Source organism: Strigops habroptila, chromosome 15 (genome assembly GCF_004027225.2).
Source record: "Strigops habroptila isolate Jane chromosome 15, bStrHab1.2.pri, whole genome shotgun sequence".
NCBI lineage: Eukaryota > Metazoa > Chordata > Aves > Psittaciformes > Psittacidae > Strigops > Strigops habroptila.
The window spans coordinates 9902461-9924559 of NC_044291.2; the positions used below are offsets into that span (position 1 = coordinate 9902461).

The 22099-nt window shown below is 54.9% G+C and overlaps 1 protein-coding gene across 1 annotated transcript in view; it reads right to left on the bottom strand.

The window, feature by feature from the left end:
• ARRDC1 (arrestin domain containing 1) overlaps positions 1 to 22099 on the bottom strand; it is a 40276-nt gene that overhangs the window by 12411 nt on the left and 5766 nt on the right. Inside the window, exon 2 of the mRNA XM_030507179.1 lies at positions 10877 to 10987. Within this exon, the coding sequence (XP_030363039.1) occupies positions 10877 to 10987 (111 nt within the window). The remainder of the gene's footprint in view (positions 1 to 10876; positions 10988 to 22099) is intronic.

The following is a 22099-nucleotide window of genomic DNA, read 5'->3' on the forward strand; positions in this document are numbered from 1 at the left end:
AAAAGACTTTAAGTTCCAACTCCCTGTCACAGAACAGGACATTTAATGTGCTAATTGCACATGCAAGTTGACTTTGCAACAGACAGCGGTTAGCAACAGGCAGAGGTGAGATGGTTTCTTCTGATGGACACCCCAGCATGCCCAGGAGGAGCAGCCCTTTGTGAAAGCTCCTTTGCAAGCTGCTCCTGAACCAGCAGCTTTGCCAAACCAAGCCACAGACAGTGCATGGGTGAGAGCAGGTCAGCATCACTCAAGGGGTCTCTACAGCCCCATGGACCAGGCTGGAATGCTCCTGAGCCACTTGCAAACACACTGTGAGGGCAATGGGCTGTGCAAGCCACTGCAGCCGCACTGAGCCATTACCTCCCTATTCCCAGAAACCTGAACAAAGGCCACAGTGTGCTTGGCTGCAAAAAAGCTTTTCCCGAAGTTTACGTGCAGCTAAAAATACCTTGGGAAAGTCATTAGGCAGCAGAGGCAGCTGCATTAGCAGAGTGCTGCTGCGGGGCCATACCTGCTGCAGCCTTTCCTCCGATAGGAGCCGAGCCAGCAGTGACCAGCAGCCCCCGCACGGCCTCTGGAAACATCCTCCCTAAACATTCCTGGAGGGAAAGGAGCTGCTGCCCCAGACGGGCTGGAAAACAAACAAGCCCAGACAGCAGGAGCAGCAGCAACAGCCAGAGGTGTGCAAAAGCAGTCCTAGAGTGCACAGCAGAGAGTGACCTTGGAGATGTCCCCGAATCCAGGGGAGGAATCCAGTCGGGAAGCAAACAGACTCTCCCTTTCACGACTCAGCTGCTCCCCTCCACACTGGGATAAGGAGTGGTTCACTTGTGCTAGAGGACATGAAGGAGACCTGATCATGTGGAGAAGAAACACCTTGATCCAGAGGGGTGACGCCAAGTCCTCTGCTGGGTCCCCAGGAGGTGACCTGGTGATGCCAGGCCCAGGGGGGGCTCTGCTCCACAACCAGAGCCTCCAAAACATCTCCAGTGATGGGGAGCACACCCCAGCCCTGCATGAAACAACAGACCCCAGTGCTGCAGCACCATCCGGCAGCACTCGGGGCATCTAGTCACCCTGATGTGTAGTGAAGGGACAGAAATTCCGAGGCTTTCCCCAGGGTTTATGGGGTTTCTATGCAAAGCTCAGGCTGACCATGCCCCAGAGCCCACCCAGGGGCTGGATGCACCATCCTCTCCCTGCAGACAGCTCTGCTGCAACCCACAACGGTTTCCCTGTGCTCACCTCACTGCAAACCAGCACATCACTGCACAACCACAGGGAAAACATGACACCATCATAACCCTGTGTGGGTGAAATGACCACATGTCTCTATTTACACTGTTAAATCCAAGTCAAGCTTACTCCACTGCAGCTCAGGTGCTGAAAGACTCTTCTGAGCAGTGCAGCCAGGGGAAGTGACCAGCCCTTCAAAGCCATCATCCCTCCAAGAGCAAGAAGTTGCAGCCAAGGCTGGGGAAGGTCCTCTGGCAGCCTCTGCCCTGGCATGAGAGCAGGAACTTCCTGGGGCTCAGGAGGAACCAACCACACACACACACACACAAGGACACTAACCCCTACCTGCTGTGTCCTGCCTGTGCTTCCCAGGGCTGTTCTGCAGCTTTCTCCTTTAGTGGCCCGTGCAAACAGGCCAGTCTTACCAGTGGGCCACATTCAAACCAGAGCCACCACAGGGACATCTGCCAAACACCTCCTCCCAGGCTGGCTCCCCCATCCCTGTGGAGCTGGACGCCACGGGCGGTCACAGTCATGTCTCCACAAGGCTGACTGCGACAGAGCCAGGACCTCCAGGATGGTGCCAGCGGGGGTAAGGCACTGGAGAGGATCCAGAAGAGGGTTGGGAGATGCCTTGATCACTGATGCACAAACACAACAGACTCAGCCAAGCCTTGTTACTCACCCCTGTGAACTCACACTCTGGTGTGCTGGGAGAGACAGCCCAGATCTGAGCACACGGCAGGCTGCAGGACCAGCAACCACAGTGTGTGGTACCACATACACCTCTGCCTCACCAGGCTTCATCTATGGCCAGACTAGGGTGAGAGATGAATATTCTGTTTACTGCTCCGTCTGTTCTCCAAAGAGGAGGATACTATTTGTTCCATAACCACAACTAGGAGCCTGGAAGGTGTCCCTGCACCCCAGGCACAGGAGCCAGGAGTGGCTGAAATCATAGAATCCCAGAATCCCAGACTGGTTTGGGTTGGAAGGGACCTTAAAGCTCCTCCAGTTCCAACCCCTGCCACAGGCAGGGACACCTTCCACTAGAGCAGGTTGCTCCAAGCCCCTGTGTCCAACCTGGCCTTGAACACTGCCAGGGATGGGGCAGCCACAGCTTCTCTGGGCACCCTGTGCCAGCGCCTCAGCACCCTCACAGGGAAGAGCTTCTGCCTCAGAGCTCATCTCAATCTCCCCTCTGGCAGGTTAAAGCCATTCTCATTGTCCTGTCAGCACATGCCCCTGTAATAGGGCTTCTGCCCTGACCCCCAGCTCTCCTGGCCAGTACCTGCCAAGCAGACGGCAGTGGCTCTGCTCCCTGCTGCTGCACATGCGGATGCTGGAGCAGGAACAAGCTGTGCCTTTGGAGCACACATATTTTCTGGTTCTTCTAGCAGAGGAACAGCAGGCCAGGCCATATGGCAATTTCTCTCTGGCTACTTAGCAAGTGATGCATTAACTGTGCTGGCCAAAACATGCAGCACAGGGAAGGTACCTGGTGCTTGCTGGTCCCCCTGCCACCGCCTGTAGCAATATCGTCTTCCTGCTGCCTAAAATCAGCCCTCTCTCTCCCATAGGGAAGGTGAGTTTCTCCAAAGATGCTGAGTGATGCCAGTGTCGATGATGCACAGCTCAGGTCCAGGCAGAGAGCAGGAAAGCAGCAGGTTTGTGTTTCCACTTTCTGAGGGAGAAACAGGCAGCCCTGTGCCCGCACTGTGCCACAGGACAGCGGCTCCCCAGGCACAGGAAGAACCATCACTCACTGCTGCCCTGACAGCAGCACCCTGCTCCCCCCTGCCCTCCTCATCCACTTTTGCAACCCAGAAAATCGAATATTGGATGTAGAAGCAAGAAGGTCTGAGCTCTTTCAGCTTGCAAGAGGCTGTATCAGAGATGTCAGATGGGAAGCATGAGTTTCAGCTGTGCCAGGGCACTTCAGGCAATGCTCAGCCATTGCAGCTTCAGTGTGAGGACTCCAACTCAGCCTTGGCTGGATTAGGCTAACACACAGGATTACAAACTGTAGCAAATGAGCAGAAATGCATACGTTTGCTTGTGCCATCCCTGCAGCAGGCACAGGGGCCTCAGAGGGAGCCAGAAGAGCGACCTGCCAGCAAGCACAGCCAGACCTGCCAGGGAAAGGCTCAGTGTTCAGCTCAGCTTAGTTTTGCTCAAACAAGAGCTCTCCTGCTCCCGAGCAGAGCTGGTGCCCAGCAGCGAGGGAGCACAGTCCCCAGCTGGTTCCAAGCTCCCATTCAAAGCAGGAACCTAGAATCCCAGAATCGTGAGGGTTGAAGGGACCTCTGGAGATCATCCAGTCTAACCCCATGCCAAGGCAGGGCCACCCAGAGCAGGTCACACAGGAACGTGTCCATGGTGGGTTTGGGATGGCTCCAGAAAAGGATACTCCACAACCCCCCTGGGCAGCCTGTGCCAGGGCTCTGACACCCTCAACAGAAAGAAGTTCTTCCTCATGTTGAGGTGACACTTGTTGTGTTTTAGTTCATGGCCATTGCTCCTTGTCCTGTTGCTGGGCACCATTGGAAAGAGTCTGGCACCATCCTCCTGGCACCTGCCTTTGAGCTACTGATCTGCATTGATGGGATCCCCTCTCAGGCTGCTCTTCTCCAGACTGACCAGGCCCAGCTCCTCCAGTCTCTCCTCATCAGAGAGATGCTCCAGACCCCTGAGCATCCTTGCGGCCTCCATCAGACCCTCTCCAGCAGCTCCTTGTCTGTCTTGTGCTGAGGAGCCCAGCACTGGGCACAGTGCTCCAGATGTGGCCTCACGAGGGTCAGTAGAGGGGGAGGAATCACCTCCCTCGACCTGCTGCCACACTCCCCCCCATGCACCCCAGGGTACTCTTGGCCCTACTACTCACTCACACAGGATTTGCATTCACACCAACACACAGTAGGAACAACCTCCAGTGCTCCAGTATGGTTAACGCAGCAGAGACAAACCTTTCTAACACAGGAGGTGCAGCGAGAGGAAGAAAACACCCCAGAAAGCCCAGCACTGAGACTGGGGCTCCACTGCTCAGAAATCCCTGTGCCAGCAGGTTCCAAGGACATTTTCAGTGAATTAGCAGGATCTGGCAGTACAGCAACGCTGCAAAAATCCTCCAAGGATTAACACTGATCTATTCAGGCAAGAAATCGGGAAGTGCTGAGGAAGCTGCTGCAACCCAAGGCAACTGCAGCTCCTTCCACATGGTTTTCCTGGGCTGAACCTATAGTTACTGCTCCTGAACCCAGCAGCAGTGTGGCCAGGAGCTGGCACCAGCACATCCTTAACAGCTCACCAGTGTCCACAGGCACCCTCCAGCACTCACCATGTGCTGGGGAGCACAGAACAACAGACCAAAGTCTCCCAGTGCCTGCTCTGTGGCCACTGAGCTCTTGCAGTTCAGTTGCCAGCCGGGATCCTCACCCTGTGCCAACTGTTGGCTGTGAAGGTGTTGTGCCAGGCCAGCAGAGAACCACCCCAGAGAAGAGGTGATGCACATCTGCCCCTCCTTAGCTCTTTGTGCAAGAAATGTGTGTGTGGAGCAGCCAGGAACTCCCTGCAGTGCCTTCCCAGTGAGGAACAAGCTGCCAGAAGTCAGGTCAGCTGGGAATTCCAGCCAGCTCCCTGCATGGGTCAGCTCAGGTACAAGCAGGATTTAAAGGGAATGAAAACCAGCAAAAATCTACCTTTGCGTGCACAACCCATCCACAGGGCAGGAGCTGTGTGTGCAGAGATACAAGGTGTACAAGGAAAACAGCCTGTATGGGTACCAGCACTCGATGGACCTGCTCCTCTCTGCCTGAATAAGGCTGGAGCTGCAGTAGGGGAGGGGAGAGGAGCAGGAGGGGGGCCCCACACAGCTGAATTACTGCTTTGTATCGGATCAAGAGAAGCAGCTCTGCCAGAGAGCAGCACAGTGGGCACAAGTGGTGCTATTCTGTACTCACTGCAATTGGTGTACTGTACTGCTGCACTGCTGACACCTCCAGAAACCAACACCCCCCACACGAGCACGGTTCCCCCCACCCCGACTGCATTTCTTTGTAAAAGGAGGACCCAACAAAAACCAGCACCAGGAACAAAGTCAGAGACTCAGAGAATGGTTTGTGTTGGAAGGGACCTTAAAGCTCATCCAGTTCCAACCCCTGCCACAGGCAGGGACACCTTCCACTAGAGCAGGTTGCTCCAGGCCTCTGTGTCCAACCTGGCCTTGAACACTGCCAGGGATGGGGCAGCCACAGCTTCTCTGGGCACCCTGTGCAGCGCCTCAGCACCCTCACAGGGAAGAGCTTCTGCCTCAGAGCTCATCTCAATCTCCCCTCTGGCAGGTTAAAGCCATTCCCCTTGGCCTGTCCCTCCAGGCCCTTGTCCAAAGCCCCTCTCCAGGTTTCCTGGAGCCCCTTTAGGCACTGGAGCTGCTCTAAGGTCTCCCCTTCAGGAGCCTTCTCTTCTCCAGGCTGCCCCAGCCCAGCTCTCTGCCTGGCTCCAGAGCAGAGCTGCTCCAGCCCTCACAGCATCTTCATGGGCTCCTCTGGACTCACTACAACAGGCCCACATCCTTCTGGGGTGCAAGCACACACTGCTGCCTCATGTTGAGCTTTTCATCACCCACCACCCCCAAGTCCTCCTCTTCAGGGCTGCTCCATCCAGTCTCCCCCAGCCCGTGTCTGTGCTGGGACTGCCCCGACCCAGGAGCAGTACCTTGCACTTGGCCTTGCTGAGCTCCAGGAGGTTTGCACTGTTCCACCTCTCCAGCTACCAAGTGGGAAAAGCAAATCACGCCTCAGCCTCCCCTCAGGAGGCAAATAACAGCCTCCCCCAAGAGCCACCCATGTGCTGTGTGACCTCCCTTCTGCCTCCAGCTCCTGCTCAGCCCCAGCCAGAGGCTTTCCCAGAGCACAGACACAGCTCTGCTCAAGCAGGGACAAGCAGGGACATGAGCAGGATCCTCTGCAGCAAACCCACCCATCACCAACCTGCAGATGCTCAGAGCAAGGCTGAGTCCTCCACACCACAGATGCTGCTCCAAGGTGGGGGATGAGAAGGGAAATTAAGGATGAGGCCAATGCCTTAAATAAGTGCCTTATGTTGCAAAGCAGGCATCTGGGTTATTTCAGGACCTGCCTCCTTTCTCATACAATGTACACCCCTAAAATACCCCAAAACAGTGTGTAATACAGCAACAGCTGATGCTACAGAGGACGACGTGCCCCCTCACTTATTTCAGTGCAGAGGCGTGTGGGTGAAGTACACAGTCATTCCTAGATGCTTAAAGAGCAATCCAAGCCTCCACGGCTTTGCAAACCTCCTCTCCCCTTCCCTCCTTGTGTCCTCAAAAGCACAGATCACTGATTTTCAGTTACTGCTCAGGATGTGGGAAGGGAAGGAGTGAGGTGGTTGTTTTCCAGGCTGAGCCTGCCTCCTGCACCATCCCTACATGAGCCACATGTCAGGTCAAGCCAGAGATGTGTTGGCTGCATGGCCCTGGGGACACCAGGGAACCTCCCTCAACATCAGGTGATGCTATCAGGCTGGATGAGGCCTCTGCAAGAGGGCTGGGGATGGTGCCAGCGGGGAGCCTGGCATCACCCTGCATGCCAGGGCACAGCCCTGCTGCCAGCTCCCCCTCCAGCAGGGACATGCTGCTCCCCCTTGATGCACAGGTTCAAAAGGGGAGGTAACAGCATTGTTGTAAGGGGGAAACAGGAACTGCAGAGTCCTCTGAGGCAGAAGCAAATTTCTCCCCTTCTTCCATTCATTTTCCATTTGTGCTGCTGGGAGGTAACAGTGGGCCAAAGCTCTTCCCTGTGAGGGTGCTGAGGCGCTGGCACAGGGTGCCCAGAGAAGCTGTGGCTGCCCCATCCCTGGCAGTGTTCAAGGCCAGGTTGGACACAGGGGCTTGGAGCAACCTGCTCTAGTGGAAGGTGTCCCTGCCTGTGGCAGGGGGTTGGAACTGGATGAGCTTTAAGGTTCCTTCCAACACAAACCAGGCTGGGATTCTATCCCCTTTTACAGATAAATGCTCTCGCAGGACTGCAGAAAGGCAGCTCCTCCACCTGACACATGTGGCCTCCCATGGTCCTGCCCTCCATTCTACCCTTTGCTCTTCAAGGTGTGAGGAGGAAGGGCTGGCACAGCCAGCCCTCACCTGAGGAACAGGCACATAATCACCCCAGGGGGCTTTGCATGGCTTTATGCATGTGACACGACTGTCCCATATGCCACCACAGCATTTGTCCACTGAAACCTCTGCTCGTGGTGGTGCTTTTCACTGGTGGCTGTCAGATGCTGGCCAGGGAAGGAGCCATGGGCTGGCCACGTGCTCCTTCCTCAGAAATGCTTCCGACTCCATTAACTCACCCGGGCTCCTGCCATCACCCATCAGCGAGCTCAGCACCCTGTGCCCCAAGAGCCAGGAGTGTTTCCTCACCTGCCTGCCTCAGCTTCCCCTCCCCACCAGGTGTCAGACCTGCAGGGAGGCACCCCAGGGAGCACCCATGAGCACAGGGTGCGGGTCCCCAGAGGCAGCTGCCCCTCAAACAGCTTCTCTGGCAGACACTGGAACAGCTCGTTCCTGTGGAATGCTCTTGGCTGGAGTCACAGGGAATGGGACAGCTCTGAGCACAGCAGGCACCAAGGCACGGTCCATCTGTCCGAAGCTGCTTCACACTGGTCAGGAAAGGCCAGAGCAGCTGAGAGCTATTCCACAGGGAGCTGTGGCCGAGCCAGTGCTGAGGCCCTGCCTGCACCAGGCCATTGCACGACTCCCACAGCAAACCCCTGCCCTGCTGTTGCTGTGCCGAGCCAGGCGCCACACTGCCAGCAGCCCCCTTGGGGGAGGCAGACAGACAGGCAGAGCCAGGCACGTGTGGAGGCACAGACATGGAGAAGCAGCCTGGCTTCCCTGCTGCTCCGCCAGCCCAGACACGCATCAGTGTCAGGCCAGGCTGTGACAGCAGTTATCTCACTCCCCATGCTACAGGCTGGGGCAGTGCCAGCCCCAGGGCTCTTGTTTCCACATCCACACAGCCCAGTGTAACTGCAAGGGACAGCTTCAAACCCATCTCTGCTGCAGGACTCGGGTCCAAAGGCAGATCCACGCTGCCCCCTCCCATGTACATCCCACCGCTCGCTCTGCTGTGTCCTCGCAGGGAACAGCCATCCTGCCTGAAGACAGATATGGGACAAGCACTGCAAGTCCAGGACAGTAACTCCTGGGCTTGTACCAGTTGCACAAAGAGCAAATGCTCCACAAGCACTGTCCTTGGCTACAATCCCACGCACAGACATGCCCACCCTGTCCATAGCTGCATCCCTGCAGCTGGGAGCCAGAGGCTGGCACATCCCAGTTGCTGTGTCCACTTTGACACAGAAAGCAGAAGAGCACACAGAGGTCAGTGACCAGGTACCTGGCACACTGCCCCCGACTGATTGCTGGTAGCTGGGACCAGGCTTTTCCCCATAATTGCACTGTAGCTTTGCAACACTGGACAGTAACCACAGGACAACACACCTCAGCTTTCTAGCACAGTCCTAAAGAACACACTTTCCCTTCAATTCACTACATTTCTGATAAGTCATATAATACCTTAGAATAATAGAATGGTTTGGGTAGGAAGGAACTCCAAAGCTCCTCCAGTCCCAACCCCCTGCCACGGGCAGGGACACCTTCCACTAGAGCAGGTTGCTCCAAGCCCCTGTGTCCAACCTGGCCTTGAACACTGCCAGGGATGGGGCAGCCACAGCTTCTCTGGGAAAAGTCTGTGCCAGCGCCTCAGCACCCTCACAGGGAAGAGCTTCTGCCTCAGAGCTCATCTCACTCTCCCCTCTGGCAGGTTAAAGCCATTCCCCTTGGCCTGTCCCTACATGTCCTTACAAGTCCTGCACTACCATTTCTCTCCTCACTGGCCTGGAGCTGCGGTAGCTCTGGAAGCCCTCAGCCAGCCCGGTCTGTCCCATCACAGAGCTGGGCAGCTCCAGGAGCAGCTCCAGCACAGAACCCAGCCCTGCCCTGGGCACCCATTCAAGTCTCAGGCTGGCAGAGTCTGTAACACTGGCAGTTCACAGATAGCAGCACTGCACCAGGCGACACATAAAGCCTCAGGCCAGAAATTAACAGCTAAAAGCCCAGGGCTGTCCATGAACTGCAATACCAGCTGGGAATACCAGATTTTGGCTGTCTTTGGAATTCAAAGGGGACACTTCAGAGCCATGAAAGGGTGTAGCCATTTTCCTTGCATCCTTCCACACTGGCCCTAGTTGTCAAAGGGATGGCTCCCAAGGGCCACTTCACAAGAACTGACTATCAAACTCTCCCAGGGGCTGCACAACCAACGAAGAGCACACCCACCCTTCCCACTCCTACCTCCTGCTTGGCTTTCGCCACTGCTCAGCTTTACCAGCACAGAACCAACCACAGCACCACAGCTCTCCCTCGAATCATTAAATATTAGAAATGTAAGTTGGAAGGTGGATTTTTCAGTGCAGTGGCAGGTTTAAACCTCTCCAGAAGACCACAATCATTTGCAGCCTCCAGCTCCCACCTCAGCTCAGTGGCCTGCAGCACCGTATATCCTCTGGGATTTTGCGCCCCTGACATTCACAGCTGGGCTCTCTGCCTGTGCTCAGCACCACATCCAAACCTGGGCAGGAACGTTTCTCACTGCCCTCCCCGGCAGTTCACCTCCAACTGCAGCCCCTGGGCTACGAGCCAGGCACAGGGCTGTCTCCCTTCTCCAGGCCTGAGAGCAAGCAGTGCTCTTGCCAGTTGCTATGAGGATGAGGTCAGTCTCCCCACAATGCTACAGCTCTGCTTGGAAAACTGCTGAGGTAGCAGAAACTGCCACTTCAGGTTTACCCATTTCCTGTTATGAGATAAAACAGCATTGGAGGGCTGAGCTCCTGCCACCCCGGGCTTTTGCCATGTTTCAGTTACTGCTACAGCCGCTGCCTTCGGCAGGTGAACACTGGCACGTCTTGATTTCAACAGGAGCCAGAGCACAGCATGAATTATTTGTGGTGAGCTGACCTATTTACCAGCAGAAAGGCAGCATTCATTCCAGCCCAGAGCCCCCAGAGGCTGCTGGTGTCACTTTACCCCAGAGGATAACACAACCCCATTGCTATCTCTGGGCATCTCGCCTCATGGGGGTGCGGTGGTAACTTGCCCTAGGCTGTTCCTGCCATGTCTCTTGGATGACAAGCAACACCTCCACATCCCTTTCAGTGCAAACTACTCCTGGCCTGCAAGTGGGTTCTGCTGACCAGCTTTGATCAGTATTTTGTGACCACCATAGCCAACATACATAGGAAGCAGAGTGAGCCCACGAGGCCTTGAAACAGCAGAGAAGTCACTGCTGGCAGCTCCATTTCAGGCAGAGCAGGGCAAGAGCATGCGAGCAGTGTCTGCAGGGTGGCTGCCAAGCTCTGCAGCTATTCACGATGCTTCTCTGCACAGCTCCTTCTAAGCTATTCTGATCTCTAATACTGGCTCCCATCCTCTGTGCGCAGGCCAAGGCAGCCTGTGAAGGAGTATTGCACACCGCGAAGATGATGAAGTCTGGCAACACATTTCTGTTGAGCATTTCAGAACCACAGATCTCTACCACGTCTTTGTGGACCTTACCTTTGTCTGCCAGAGACAGCGTGCTGTTAAAGTACTGCTCCTCCACAGTCCATGCTGTGTCATTGATCTTGTTAGATACCCCACAGGATCCAACACAGCTCACCTTGATGGCTGTGGAGAGAAAGCACACACGTAAGCTCTGGGAGAAAGCAAAACCTCAGGTTCAGATTTGCTTCAGGCACTTGTGCAGGAGCAGCGCCTCATGAAACACACACAGGGTAGAAAAATGGAGCAAAGGAATCTGGTCATGTTTTCATTTCAGAAGCATGTCTTCCCCTTACTCTTCACACAATTGCACAGTCCCTGCTACCCCAGTGCTATTCCCAGATGTTATCACCTTCGAACTCCTGGCCCCCTTGCACTGTGAAACCTTTACCAGCAGTGACTCCAGCTCAACTAGAGATAACCCTCTCTCTAGCTTGCTCCCAGATGAAGCAATATCCCCTCCCAACATGCACATCAGCCTCAGCACTCAGGCTGACAGCAGAGACCTTTGTGGCCACTGCAAGTGGCTTCTTCCTCCTGTTAGAGACCCAGGGCTTACAGCAAAGCCACACAGCAAGGTCTGGAAGCACCCGAGATGCCATCTGACCCTCCCAAAGCAAGGAGGGTAAATCTGAGCTATGTTTGTGCCTTTCCTTGGGAAAGCCACCCCAGAGCCCAACCTGCACAACGGCTTTCAGAAGAGGTACCCACAAGACGTTTTCAGTTAGTCTTGGCCAATTCACAACAGGTTGAAATCAAGCTCTGATGTCGACACTGGACCACAGAGACAAACGTCATGGACTGGCCTTGTTTCACAGCACATGACCTGCAGTGCTGCTCCATGCAGGGAGGATGCAGACAGACCTACCACAGCACAAACCGGGCCTTCAGCATTGTCCCGGCTGAACATGTCCTGTCCTGATTGTCACCAGGTTTTGCAGCAGCTTTAATGGATCCCACAGAACTCCCTCACTGGATTTGCTGTGTGACTACTTCTGCTGGCAGGAACCACCAGACAGACTCTCTTCCCATTTCACCCATCTGCTCCCCTCTATACAAGCCATGTCTCACAGGAAGCATCTCCCTGGGAGGCAGGAGGCCAATTCACGTTGGCTTCAGAGCTCTCCCCTTCCCCAAGCCTCCTCAGCCACCAAGGGCTGTGTGATGCTGCACACAACCACCTCAAATGCCCTCTAGAGCTCCTGCCTGGCTCGTGCCACCTTGTCCTCCACACTGACTCAGGACAGGGTAGAAAGAAACCCAAACCCAAGCCTCTCTGCAGGGGGAACGTATAGCTCTTCCCCCAGTGCCCTACTGGTGCCTTGGTGCATGCATTCCGGTGAAATGGGCTCCTCAGGGCTTAAAGTCTCTCATCCCACAACAAGGAACAGCCCTCTCCCCGTCAGATCTCCTGCTGTACCTTCCCAGCCTGATCATGACTTTGAACACCAGAGCCTGTTGCAGTCAAAGTGCTGTTTTATACTCAAGGGCAATGGATAAACAGCTCCAGATGCCAACTCTCATTAACCACACAGCAACAGAGCAGCAAGGCTGACGCAGCAGCTCACTTGTGCGTGTCTGGGATGTGCATTGCCACTTCCAAGGCACTTCCAGGGGAGCATGGCCTCCAACCACGGCACATGTGCTCTGAACAGACACTGGTCCCCTCCTGAAGCAAACCATCACCCCAAACCCTCTGCAGGTTTGGAACATCCAACCCTCTCTTTTGCCAGATGGCAGAGCCAAAACCACATAGGGCCTTCAGCATCAGAAGGAGCAGGGAGTGTACCCACACATTGGTACCACATCTCATGTTTCCACCTCAGATGCACTGCCACATCTCTACATTCACAACAAGCCTGTCCCACTTCGAGTTAGCCCAGAACTTGGATGGCTTAAGTCAAATCAAGCCCAGACTCAACAGCTCCACTCCCACATTTTCACACAGGAGCTGAGAGCAAGAAAAACCCAACCAAGAACTGGAGAACATCCACAGAACATTCACATCCTTCAGGAGCAACAGGCTCCCCCTCAGGCTCCCTTCACCACAGGAGTTTATAGATCACCACCATCTGTTGCAACGCCCAGATACGGGGATGATGGTCTTGAATTTGAGCTTGCTGCATTGCGGTGCTGAGGCATTCCTGCTCCTGGGAGGCAGGTGGGTGGGAATGTTCAGGCACATACATGTTATGGACCATCTCCCTTCCCACAGCAGGCAGACTCAGTGAGCAAAGGCTCGCTGGGCTTGTAGTGGGACGTGCAGAGCCTACCCTTGGCTGGTGGTCCCTGCTGCAATCGTGGAACCCCTGTAACCAGCATTAGGGCTACACTTAACTGTGTCTAAAGGTCTCACTGCATCTAGCTAAGGAGTTGTCCATCAGAGGCACAGGAGCTGTCAGCTCCAGAGCTTCTTAACCACCAGCATCCCAAACTGGTGTGGTCGTAGCCAGCCTGTGCCTATGGAAGAGGAACAGGTCCTGGAGGGAGGAGAGCTCTGGGGCTCTGGGGCTCCCAGTCCTGCAGCCCTCTCCAGTGACATTCCTGACCATCGCAGATCCCGGGACTGCCATTCCAGACGCATGAGGACAACCAAAGAGCCAGATAGGAACATCTCAAGATGAAAAGCTTGAAGGCAATTTCACAGCAATGGAGAAACTCTCCCCTGTATGCTCTCCAGAGCTGCCAGTTTAGTGTTACCAGGCACACCAAGTCACTAGGTGTAGAGCAAGCCTCGGGGCAGTTCAGGTGGCAGAGGATTTGTTATGGAGCATCTTCTCCAATCTATCTTGGAAACATGAGCTTCCTGCACCTCACTGGGGGAGAAATAGGTTTGACAACAGCTCTGAGCATATGAATTGTCCCATGGCTGAGAGAGAGGCTGTGGCTGGTTACAGGGATCTGTGTCCCAGCTCATCCCACAGGCTCCTGGAGGAGCCAGCAGACGCCCAGCTGCCCCTGGGGTGGGCAAAGCTGGGGGACAGCAGATCCAGGGCAGCCCCCCCCCCCATTTCATCCCCACAACCACAGAGCAAGCCCAGCAGGAAAGCCTGACAGCTACAGGGCTTTTGTTCCTCTCAGGTTATCTTCAGAGGTGCCAGGTTCAACAGGTCAAACCAGCACCTCTGCTCTGGAGCCAGGCTGAGAGAGCTGGGCTGGGTCAGCCTGGAGAAGGCTCCTTAAAGGGAGACCTTAGAGCAGCTCCAGTGCCTAAAGGGGCTCCAGGAAACCTGGAGAGGGGCTTTGGACAAGGGCCTGTAGGGACAGGACAAGGGGAATGGCTTTAACCTGCCAGAGGGGAGATTGAGATGAGCTCTGAGGCAGAAGCTCTTCCCTGTGAGGGTGCTGAGGTGCTGGCACAGGGTGCCCAGAGAAGCTGTGGCTGCCCCATCCCTGGCAGTGTTCAAGGCCAGGTTGGACACAGGGGCTTGGAGCAACCTGCTCTAGTGGAAGGTGTCCCTGCCCGTGGCAGGGGTTGGAACTGGATGAGCTTTAGGGTCCCTTCCAACACAAACCAGGCTGGGATTCTATGATTTCTCTTATTCCTAACCAGGTTTTGGAGCAGCCTCACCATGAAATCAGCCTCTCCACGAGCATCCCACGGGCAGAGGAAGATACTGGGGACTCTCCCAGCGATCCGTATGGGCTCCTGCCCACAGGCAGGAGGAGGGATGGGGGCAGCTGATGGCCACAGCTCAGGCATGTGGAGCTGGGGCAGCTGCAAGCTAAAAACAGTGTCAGTGGGACAGCTCTGGGAAACCAGCACCCCCAGAGCTGCAACTGGAGCCACCTGAGGGGCAAAGCTTCTCAGCACCCCTGTCAGGAAGCAAAATGCACAGTCTGAGCCTTCCCAAGGAAAGCTCTGTGCCCAGCTGCCGACAAAGCAAAGAAGTTCTTTCTACATCAGAACAGGCCGGTTCCAGTTAACAGAAACCCATAAATGCCTCTGGAATCCAGTGCTACCAGTGGCCCAGGTCACCACGTTCCTGCTCCCTGTGTACCCAGGCTGCTCTGAATAAACACAGAGAAGAGAAGTGGGGGGAGGAGGCAAAGAGCAGCAAGCAGAGAAGAAAGGAATTATGAAGCCATGCAGAAGACAAGAGTCTTCTCCCCTGCAGCCCCCAGGGATTTGGGAAGTGGGCAGCTTCACATCCAGCCAGACACATCCTTAGCAACGTACTACGTGCCATATGCTGGAAATAAAAGGAGACAGTTGAGACATATCCATCTCTGCATGAAGTAAAAATAGAGATAGCAGGAGCTGGGCATGTCTGCCGCCTTCCAAGGTGATTTGAGAAGAGCAGTCTTAGACCTCAAATTACTGTTGCTGGTGACCGAGTGAGATGCCCTCCTTGGGTGAGCTGGTATTGCAGCTTGGGCAAGAGGAAAGCAGCTGCTGGATGTGCACATCCCTGCTCCCAAAACCCAGCCATGTGCTGAGCAAGCAGAGTCTCACCAGCACAGTGACTGCAGCAGCAGGGCCAGCCCCCTCCAGCTTCAAGTCCCATCTATGTCACACCCCCACTGCAACAGGGACAGGCAACAGGCAGGGGAAGAGGGAAGGAGACACCAACAGCCTCGCCGGTTTGGGGTTTCTGGGGTGGGGAGGGGAAGCAGCAGAAGTTGAGGGTGGTGGTTGTTGCATTTAGCAGCAGTTTCCACAGGACAAACAGACCAACCCGTCATTCTAGTGGAAGGTGTCCCTGCCCAAGGCAGGGGGTTGGAACTGGATGATCGTAAGGTTCTTTCCAACCCAAACCATTCTATGATTCTCCTTCCACTGCAAGGACAGCCAAAGAGCTGGTGCTAAGCTCTGGACCAGCAGTTGCAGCCAGCCCTGGGGTTTCACCCACTCGAGGCAGCACGTGGCCTCAGTCGTGCCTGTTGGACACAAGCTCCAGCCCTGCGAGCACAGGACGAGGGGCTGGCACAAAGCCACCCTTTGCCTGTGCCGTGACCGCCCGCAGGACCGGGCTGTGCACTGCCAACAGGCTCAGAGGTACCTGCGGACTCGAGAGGTGCTTTGGAAAACTTGTGCACGCCTGGATCAGATAACGGGGAGCAGAGGGGATCAAAGTGCTGGGGGAGACAAGTGAATGTGCATCGAGAAGACTTCATTTCATAGAAAACAGCTGCAGCAAACCAGAGCTCCCCTTCCGCATCCCTGTCCACTAGAGCCAGGGCAGGCAGGATCACCACACTGTAACTAGACTGCCTCAAGCTGCTCTCTGTACGCACAGAGCTACAGGGACTCAGCACCCCATGAGCCGGGAACGAGATGCACTTCCTTGCCCCGGCCCTGCATGTCCCATAGGCCAGAAACAGCCCCAGGAGAAGGGGTGACAGATTGCCCAGAGCCCCAGCCAGTGCCCAATGGATGGTCATGGGGATCTGCCCTTCACAGACCAATGGGCTGTCACAGCAGCAGCAGGAGCCACCTCAGCACACGGCACCGCAGCTCCACCGCGGAGTGAAACCTCTGGGTTCAGAGATCACAAGTTTTGGTACACCCTGAGACCTTCTGGCCCTGTGAAGTCCCTGCCCTGGATATGACGAAGGTGATGGGTTTGGGGTTACACACAGTGCCAGCAAAGCAGAGGCAGATGGTGCTGGGAAAAGGGAAAGCCTGGGAGACACCAAGATCCATAGACAGAGGGAGTTACTCTCAACCAATTGTGGAGACTGGGGAATTCCTAGAAAAGCTCCATGAGAAGTGGATGCTGAGGAAGCCAAAACCCCAGAGGGGCAGGATGAGGCCTTTGTACTGATGGCCTTCACACAGAAACACACCAGCACAACCCCAGACACAAAGGGCTCATGTCTGCTAAGCAGGAAGGCTGGAAGCTCCCAAGCTCTGCTACTCCCTCAGCGCCCAGTCCTCATGCATGAATACTGTGACACTAATAATTAAACCAACAGCTCCTAATTAATTCTCAGCTGTCCCCATCCTTCTGGGGCCATCCTGTCAGCTCCTGAGACACAAATAGTCACAAGGCAGTGAGGCAGGAGCAGAGCTTACACTCACTGCTGGAGGCAGCGGAGGGTTCAGTGCAAGGTTAAGGATTGTCTGGGGAGGATTTTATCTCCTTCCTTCCCAAGAGCCCAGCACAGGGGCAGGAAGGGGCCTCGGCCTCTAATGTGGAAGGAGTTGAGTTGTCTGGAGGAGTATTTCACGCTTTCCATCTCAGCTCAAACCCAAGCCTGTAGCCGGGCCCCAGGAGGTGACTTGTCTGGAGCTGACACACATTGAGCACATCTCGCAGCCCAGCAGCAGCCTCCAGCACACCAGGACTTGGCTGCTACTCCCCATGACCCACGGGGACATCCCACCTCCCGCAGCCCATCACACAAGTCACCCAAGAGAGCTCTGCTCAGAGGCTGCAGACAGGCTTCGGCGAACCACCAGTGAAACACTGACTCGCTGCTACAGTTTGACCGGTCTTTGTCCCTGTGCTGCTGCCCATGGGCAATGCTGCTGCCATGCAAAAGCCCAGCTGGGGCTCAGGACCACCCCTCTGCAGTGCCACAAGCTTTAGCATCATTTAGTGTCCAGGAGCAAGAGATGCTCAGCCATTCCTTCCCCAGCTTTCACTGACCTTCTGCACCCTGCAAGAGGCTGGACCAGCCAAATCACTCACGCAATGGAAGAGACAGTCTCTTCCTAGCCCTGACCTTTCAGCAAAGCAAGCCCAAGCCCAGCAAAACCCATCCTAAGCACCACAACTGGCTGTATTTGCCTGCTGTCAGGCTAAGGCAGGAGGACCCAGCCCCACACAGCCTGCAGGAAGCCCAGACGCACCCAACACAGCCCCATGCTGCAGGCACGCTGGACCAGCTCCCCAACACAGCCTCCAGAAACTCCACCTGTAGCAACAACAGGGCAGTGACAGCTCTGCTACAGGGACAAAGTGACCCACAGCCATTATTTTGGCTACACATGACTTCTTTTAACCAGAGTCCACACCAGCATGAGGAAGGGCACGTCAATGTAGGTACTATTGACACACAGAGGGTGTTCTCCCTCTAGCAAACACAGAATGTTCTCCTAGAAAAGCAGAGTAGCAAATTGCCTCCAAGTCCATTCCCAGGCAGGTCAATCCTCCCCCCTGTGCAAGCACTTTCTTCCATCAAGCTGAGACCAACAGGAAACCTACGTTTTCCACGTTCTCCCCAAAATCAGGGGTCAACATATATCCCACTAGAAGAAAGCAGACTCTTGGGCTCTGTTCAGAACAAGGTCCTGTTTAAACGGAAGGCTTTTCTCCCTTGTAGAGCTGGCAGGTTTATTTATAGCATCACAGTGTTTTATCACAGTGTGCTGATAGAGCAGAGGCTGCCCTCAGAGGCAGGGGGTCACCTCAAACATGTGGAATGAAATCCCAGGCTGAGCGTGTTTAACAAGCCTGGCTCTGCACGTGTCAGGTGAGGGTGTAAAACTCACCAGTGAACAAGGCCACGGGGGCTGTGCGAGGGGGACAGCCACATGCCACAGAGTCTATGCCTTGGATCTGCCAGCCCTGCTGCCAAAGGCAACCGCAGCTCCTTAGCAACAGGCAGGGAACGCTGCAGCATCCGCATGCAAGGCATCGTGATGGGCTGCACCCGTCCAGCCCTTCACCCCAATCCCCACCACGCTGCTGCTGCCACAACCCCCTCTCTGCTCACCAAACATGCTGCAAAAGGACTCCCCCAGCATCATCCCCTTTCTCCAGAACTGCCTCCTGCAAAAAAAGGATGAGTTTGGGCGGGTTTTGGGTTTTTTTAGCTTCAGAGTGATGTTGGGCTGGTTCAGCCTGGAGAAGAGAAGGCTCCTGAAGGGGAGACCTTAGAGCAGCTCCAGTGCCTAAAGGGGCTCCAGGAAACCTGGAGAGGGGCTTTGGACAAGGGCCTGTAGGGACAGGACAAGGGGAATGGCTTTAACCTGCCAGAGGGGAGATTGAGATGAGCTCTGAGGCAGAAGCTCTTCCCTGTGAGGGTGCTGAGGTGCTGGCACAGGGTGCCCAGAGAAGCTGTGGCTGCCCCATCCCTGGCAGTGTTCAAGGCCAGGTTGGACACAGGGGCTTGGAGCAACCTGCTCTAGTGGAAGGTGTCCCTGCCTGTGGCAGGGGGTTGGGACTGGATGAGCTTTAAGGTCCCTTCACACCTAAACCATTCCAGGAATCTATGATTTCTCCTCTGATACTCAGAGGGATGGATATTAGGAGAGGAGGCTGAGTGCTGGCAGTGCAGCTGAGGTGGGTGGCTGGCATGGAGATATTCCTAGTGAGTGTGAGATCTGCCTCTCTCTGCCAGATACTCCCCAGTGCAGATGGGACCAAGCTCCCGTCAGAGCTTGCAGCAAGAGTCCCACACCGGCCCCAGCAGCTCTCAGCTCCCAGTGCTCTCAAGTGCAAAGCAGCAGATGCTGCCAGCTTGGTACACTAACACCCTGTATTTAGGATCTCAGTGAGGTCCAGGAGAGTTTTAATCACAACCCCTTAACAAGACACATCCTAATTTCCTGCCATCCTTCTCAGGGGACCTGGGCAACGTAAACTCACTTTTGTGTGCCCTGGGTAGCCTGCATTTAAGCAAGTTATTCTCTTCAAAGCAGAACAAGGCTGTACATACATAAGCAGTCAACATCTTCATCTGCAGTGTTTGGCCCCAAGAAGAGCCCTGTGGGAGGGGAATGCAAGTCCAGATGCCCAAATGCAGCCAGACAAGTGGAGCAGAGCCAGCCGCTCGCCCCGGCACACAGGAATGCTGATGGACACCAGGACCTGCCAGCACTCAGCACTTCAGCCAGCCAGGGACCACAGCCACCCTTCCTCGGGTCAGCAGCACTCAAACAGGAGAGGAACCTCTTTTTTTATAGCTTGGCCATACTGAAATAGGTTTCCACCCAGCACTTAGCACTACTTTAGGCCAGAGCAGTGTAGATATTCTGGTACACTTGACTTGGGTGCCTAAAAAAGGAAGAACTGGGCAAGAAACCCCACCACAGCCGACCACACAGCACTGCAGGTCACTGGGTGCTGTAAGACCAGTCCACACTGTAACAAACTGCCCCTTTAAAGCCATTAACAAACTGGATTGTTCTCTCCCAGCAAGTGCAGAGCCTCCTCCCACCTCACTGGCACAAGCAGCCATGACTCAGGGACAGGCTGGGCTATCTGGTGTGCTGGGAACACACCTCTGCTCTGCTTGAGACCACCACCAGCTCTGCTCTGTTCTTCCCACACTCCAGAGCAGGTTCAGCAGGCTCTGCTCCCCCCAGACAGCCCCTCTGCAGGAGCATCACCTCTCCACTGCAGGCAGATAAACAGCCAACTGATCAGGTTTCTCTGCTTAACCACAAAGAAGTTGATTCACCAGAGCCTACTCCCTTTTCAGGCTCTCTCTAAATAAAGGCTTCAAAGAGTTCTGGAAATTCACGCTTAACAGGCTTACTGTAATACCAGAGCACATAGACTCCTGTGGGCCAGACACTGCTGCGGGACTGAGTCAGGCTCGTTTTCTTCTGGGACTCTCAGATACACTTGTCTGGGAGTTAAGGTTTAGGACAAGTCCTGTTGGCCAATGCTCGTGTTGGCAGATCCTCGCTGCCACCCACAACACAGCCTGACATGGCTCCCGGTCTCCTCAGCAACAGCCAGCCTTGCAGATGCAATGCAGATGCTCAGAAAAGGGGGTGATGCTCCTCCATCCCCTCCTGGGCATGAAACCCCCAGCACCCACTGCTTGTCCTCAGAGAGGAATCACAGAACACTCATAGAATGGGTTGGGTTGAAGGGACCTTAAAGCTCCTCCAGCTCCAACCCCCGCTACGAGCTGGGACACCTTCCACTAGAGCAGGTTGCTCCAAGCCCCTGTGTCCAACCTGGCCTTGAGCCCTTGCCAAGTCAGCTCAGCACCCAGTTAGCCAGGAAAAGGCCTGTTACAGGCTGGACACCCCCCCCCCACCACATGCATCTGGGGCTGAAAGGATTCAGCACAGACAGTACTGCCATAACCAAGCATCCTGAGTGAGCCTCTGCCTCCAAGGACTAAAGCAGCAGGTTCAGGAGTGCTCAAGCATCCTGGAAACAACAGTTTTGATGTGAGGGGTCAGAGCCTGCATACGAGGAGAGGACACAAGAGCACAGGAGACAAGCAACTGTGCATAGCTGCACTGAGGCCCATCACCCTGCTGCTCTAATCCTGGCGCTGAACTCGCAAGTCAGCAGCTAGAATTTGCTGAGACACCTCCAAATGATTTAATGCTGCTGCAGCCCCCAAGCACGAGCCCGGAGCCAGCTCGCCCCCTCCTAGCAGGGGAGATTTCAAGTGCCTTTTCCTGAGGAGCCTTATTTATAAGCAGTAAAACCACTCTGCATTTAGCTACTCCTCTTTTCGCCTGCGTACCACGTTCTCCAGTGGGGAGGCAGAAGGTGCATTGTGGGACAGCACAATGGGAGAACCCAGCCACATCCCCTCACTTGCTCTCCACTGAAGATGCCACACGCCACATCAAGCTCTCGAGTGTTGCTTTCACACACCTCAGTTGTCAAGAAACCCCCCCGCCCCAGCATCTTCAGAGAAAGCAGCTAGAATCCACTTCATTCTGCAGTGGAGCTGCTCCTATGATTGTCTCTGATGCCATTCAATGCAAGCAGCTGGATTCTCTATTTATAGCAAGATCATCAGTTTAGAAAGACAACTTATGTTCTTGTTATTACCAGAGCAGCAGATAGATAATGAATCCCTGCTATGCTAGGAGTACTACAAGACACTCTTCATGGTCAGGCTGGACACCTGCAGAGGTCTGAGCAGACAGAAAATGAAGCATTTGGGACCAAGAGCTGAACCCCTGGACCTGACATTCAGTCCCATGTTGACGCTCCCCATCAAAGCAGCACCACCCGATACCCACACACTGAGCTCTCCTCCCTGGAATGTTGCCTTCTGAGCCAATTTTATTGAAGTCTTACTGCAGGAAGCATTTGGGATTCAGCTCAGGAGGGACAGACAGCAAACTGTTACCTCTGGCCCAAGCTGCTGGAGCCGGAACGACCAAGAGCACTGTTCCCCAGCAAGAACAAAGGATTGGAAGTTACAAGCATTAATGCTCCAGAAATGATTCATGCTTCTTGGAAACAGCCTTTTTGCTGCAGATATCTGGTAAGATCTGGTGTTTAATCAAGATTAAGGTGCTCAGAGGTCAGGGTGTTTTTAAACTAAGTCTCCAAACAATCCTAGGCTGGCACTAGCTTGACA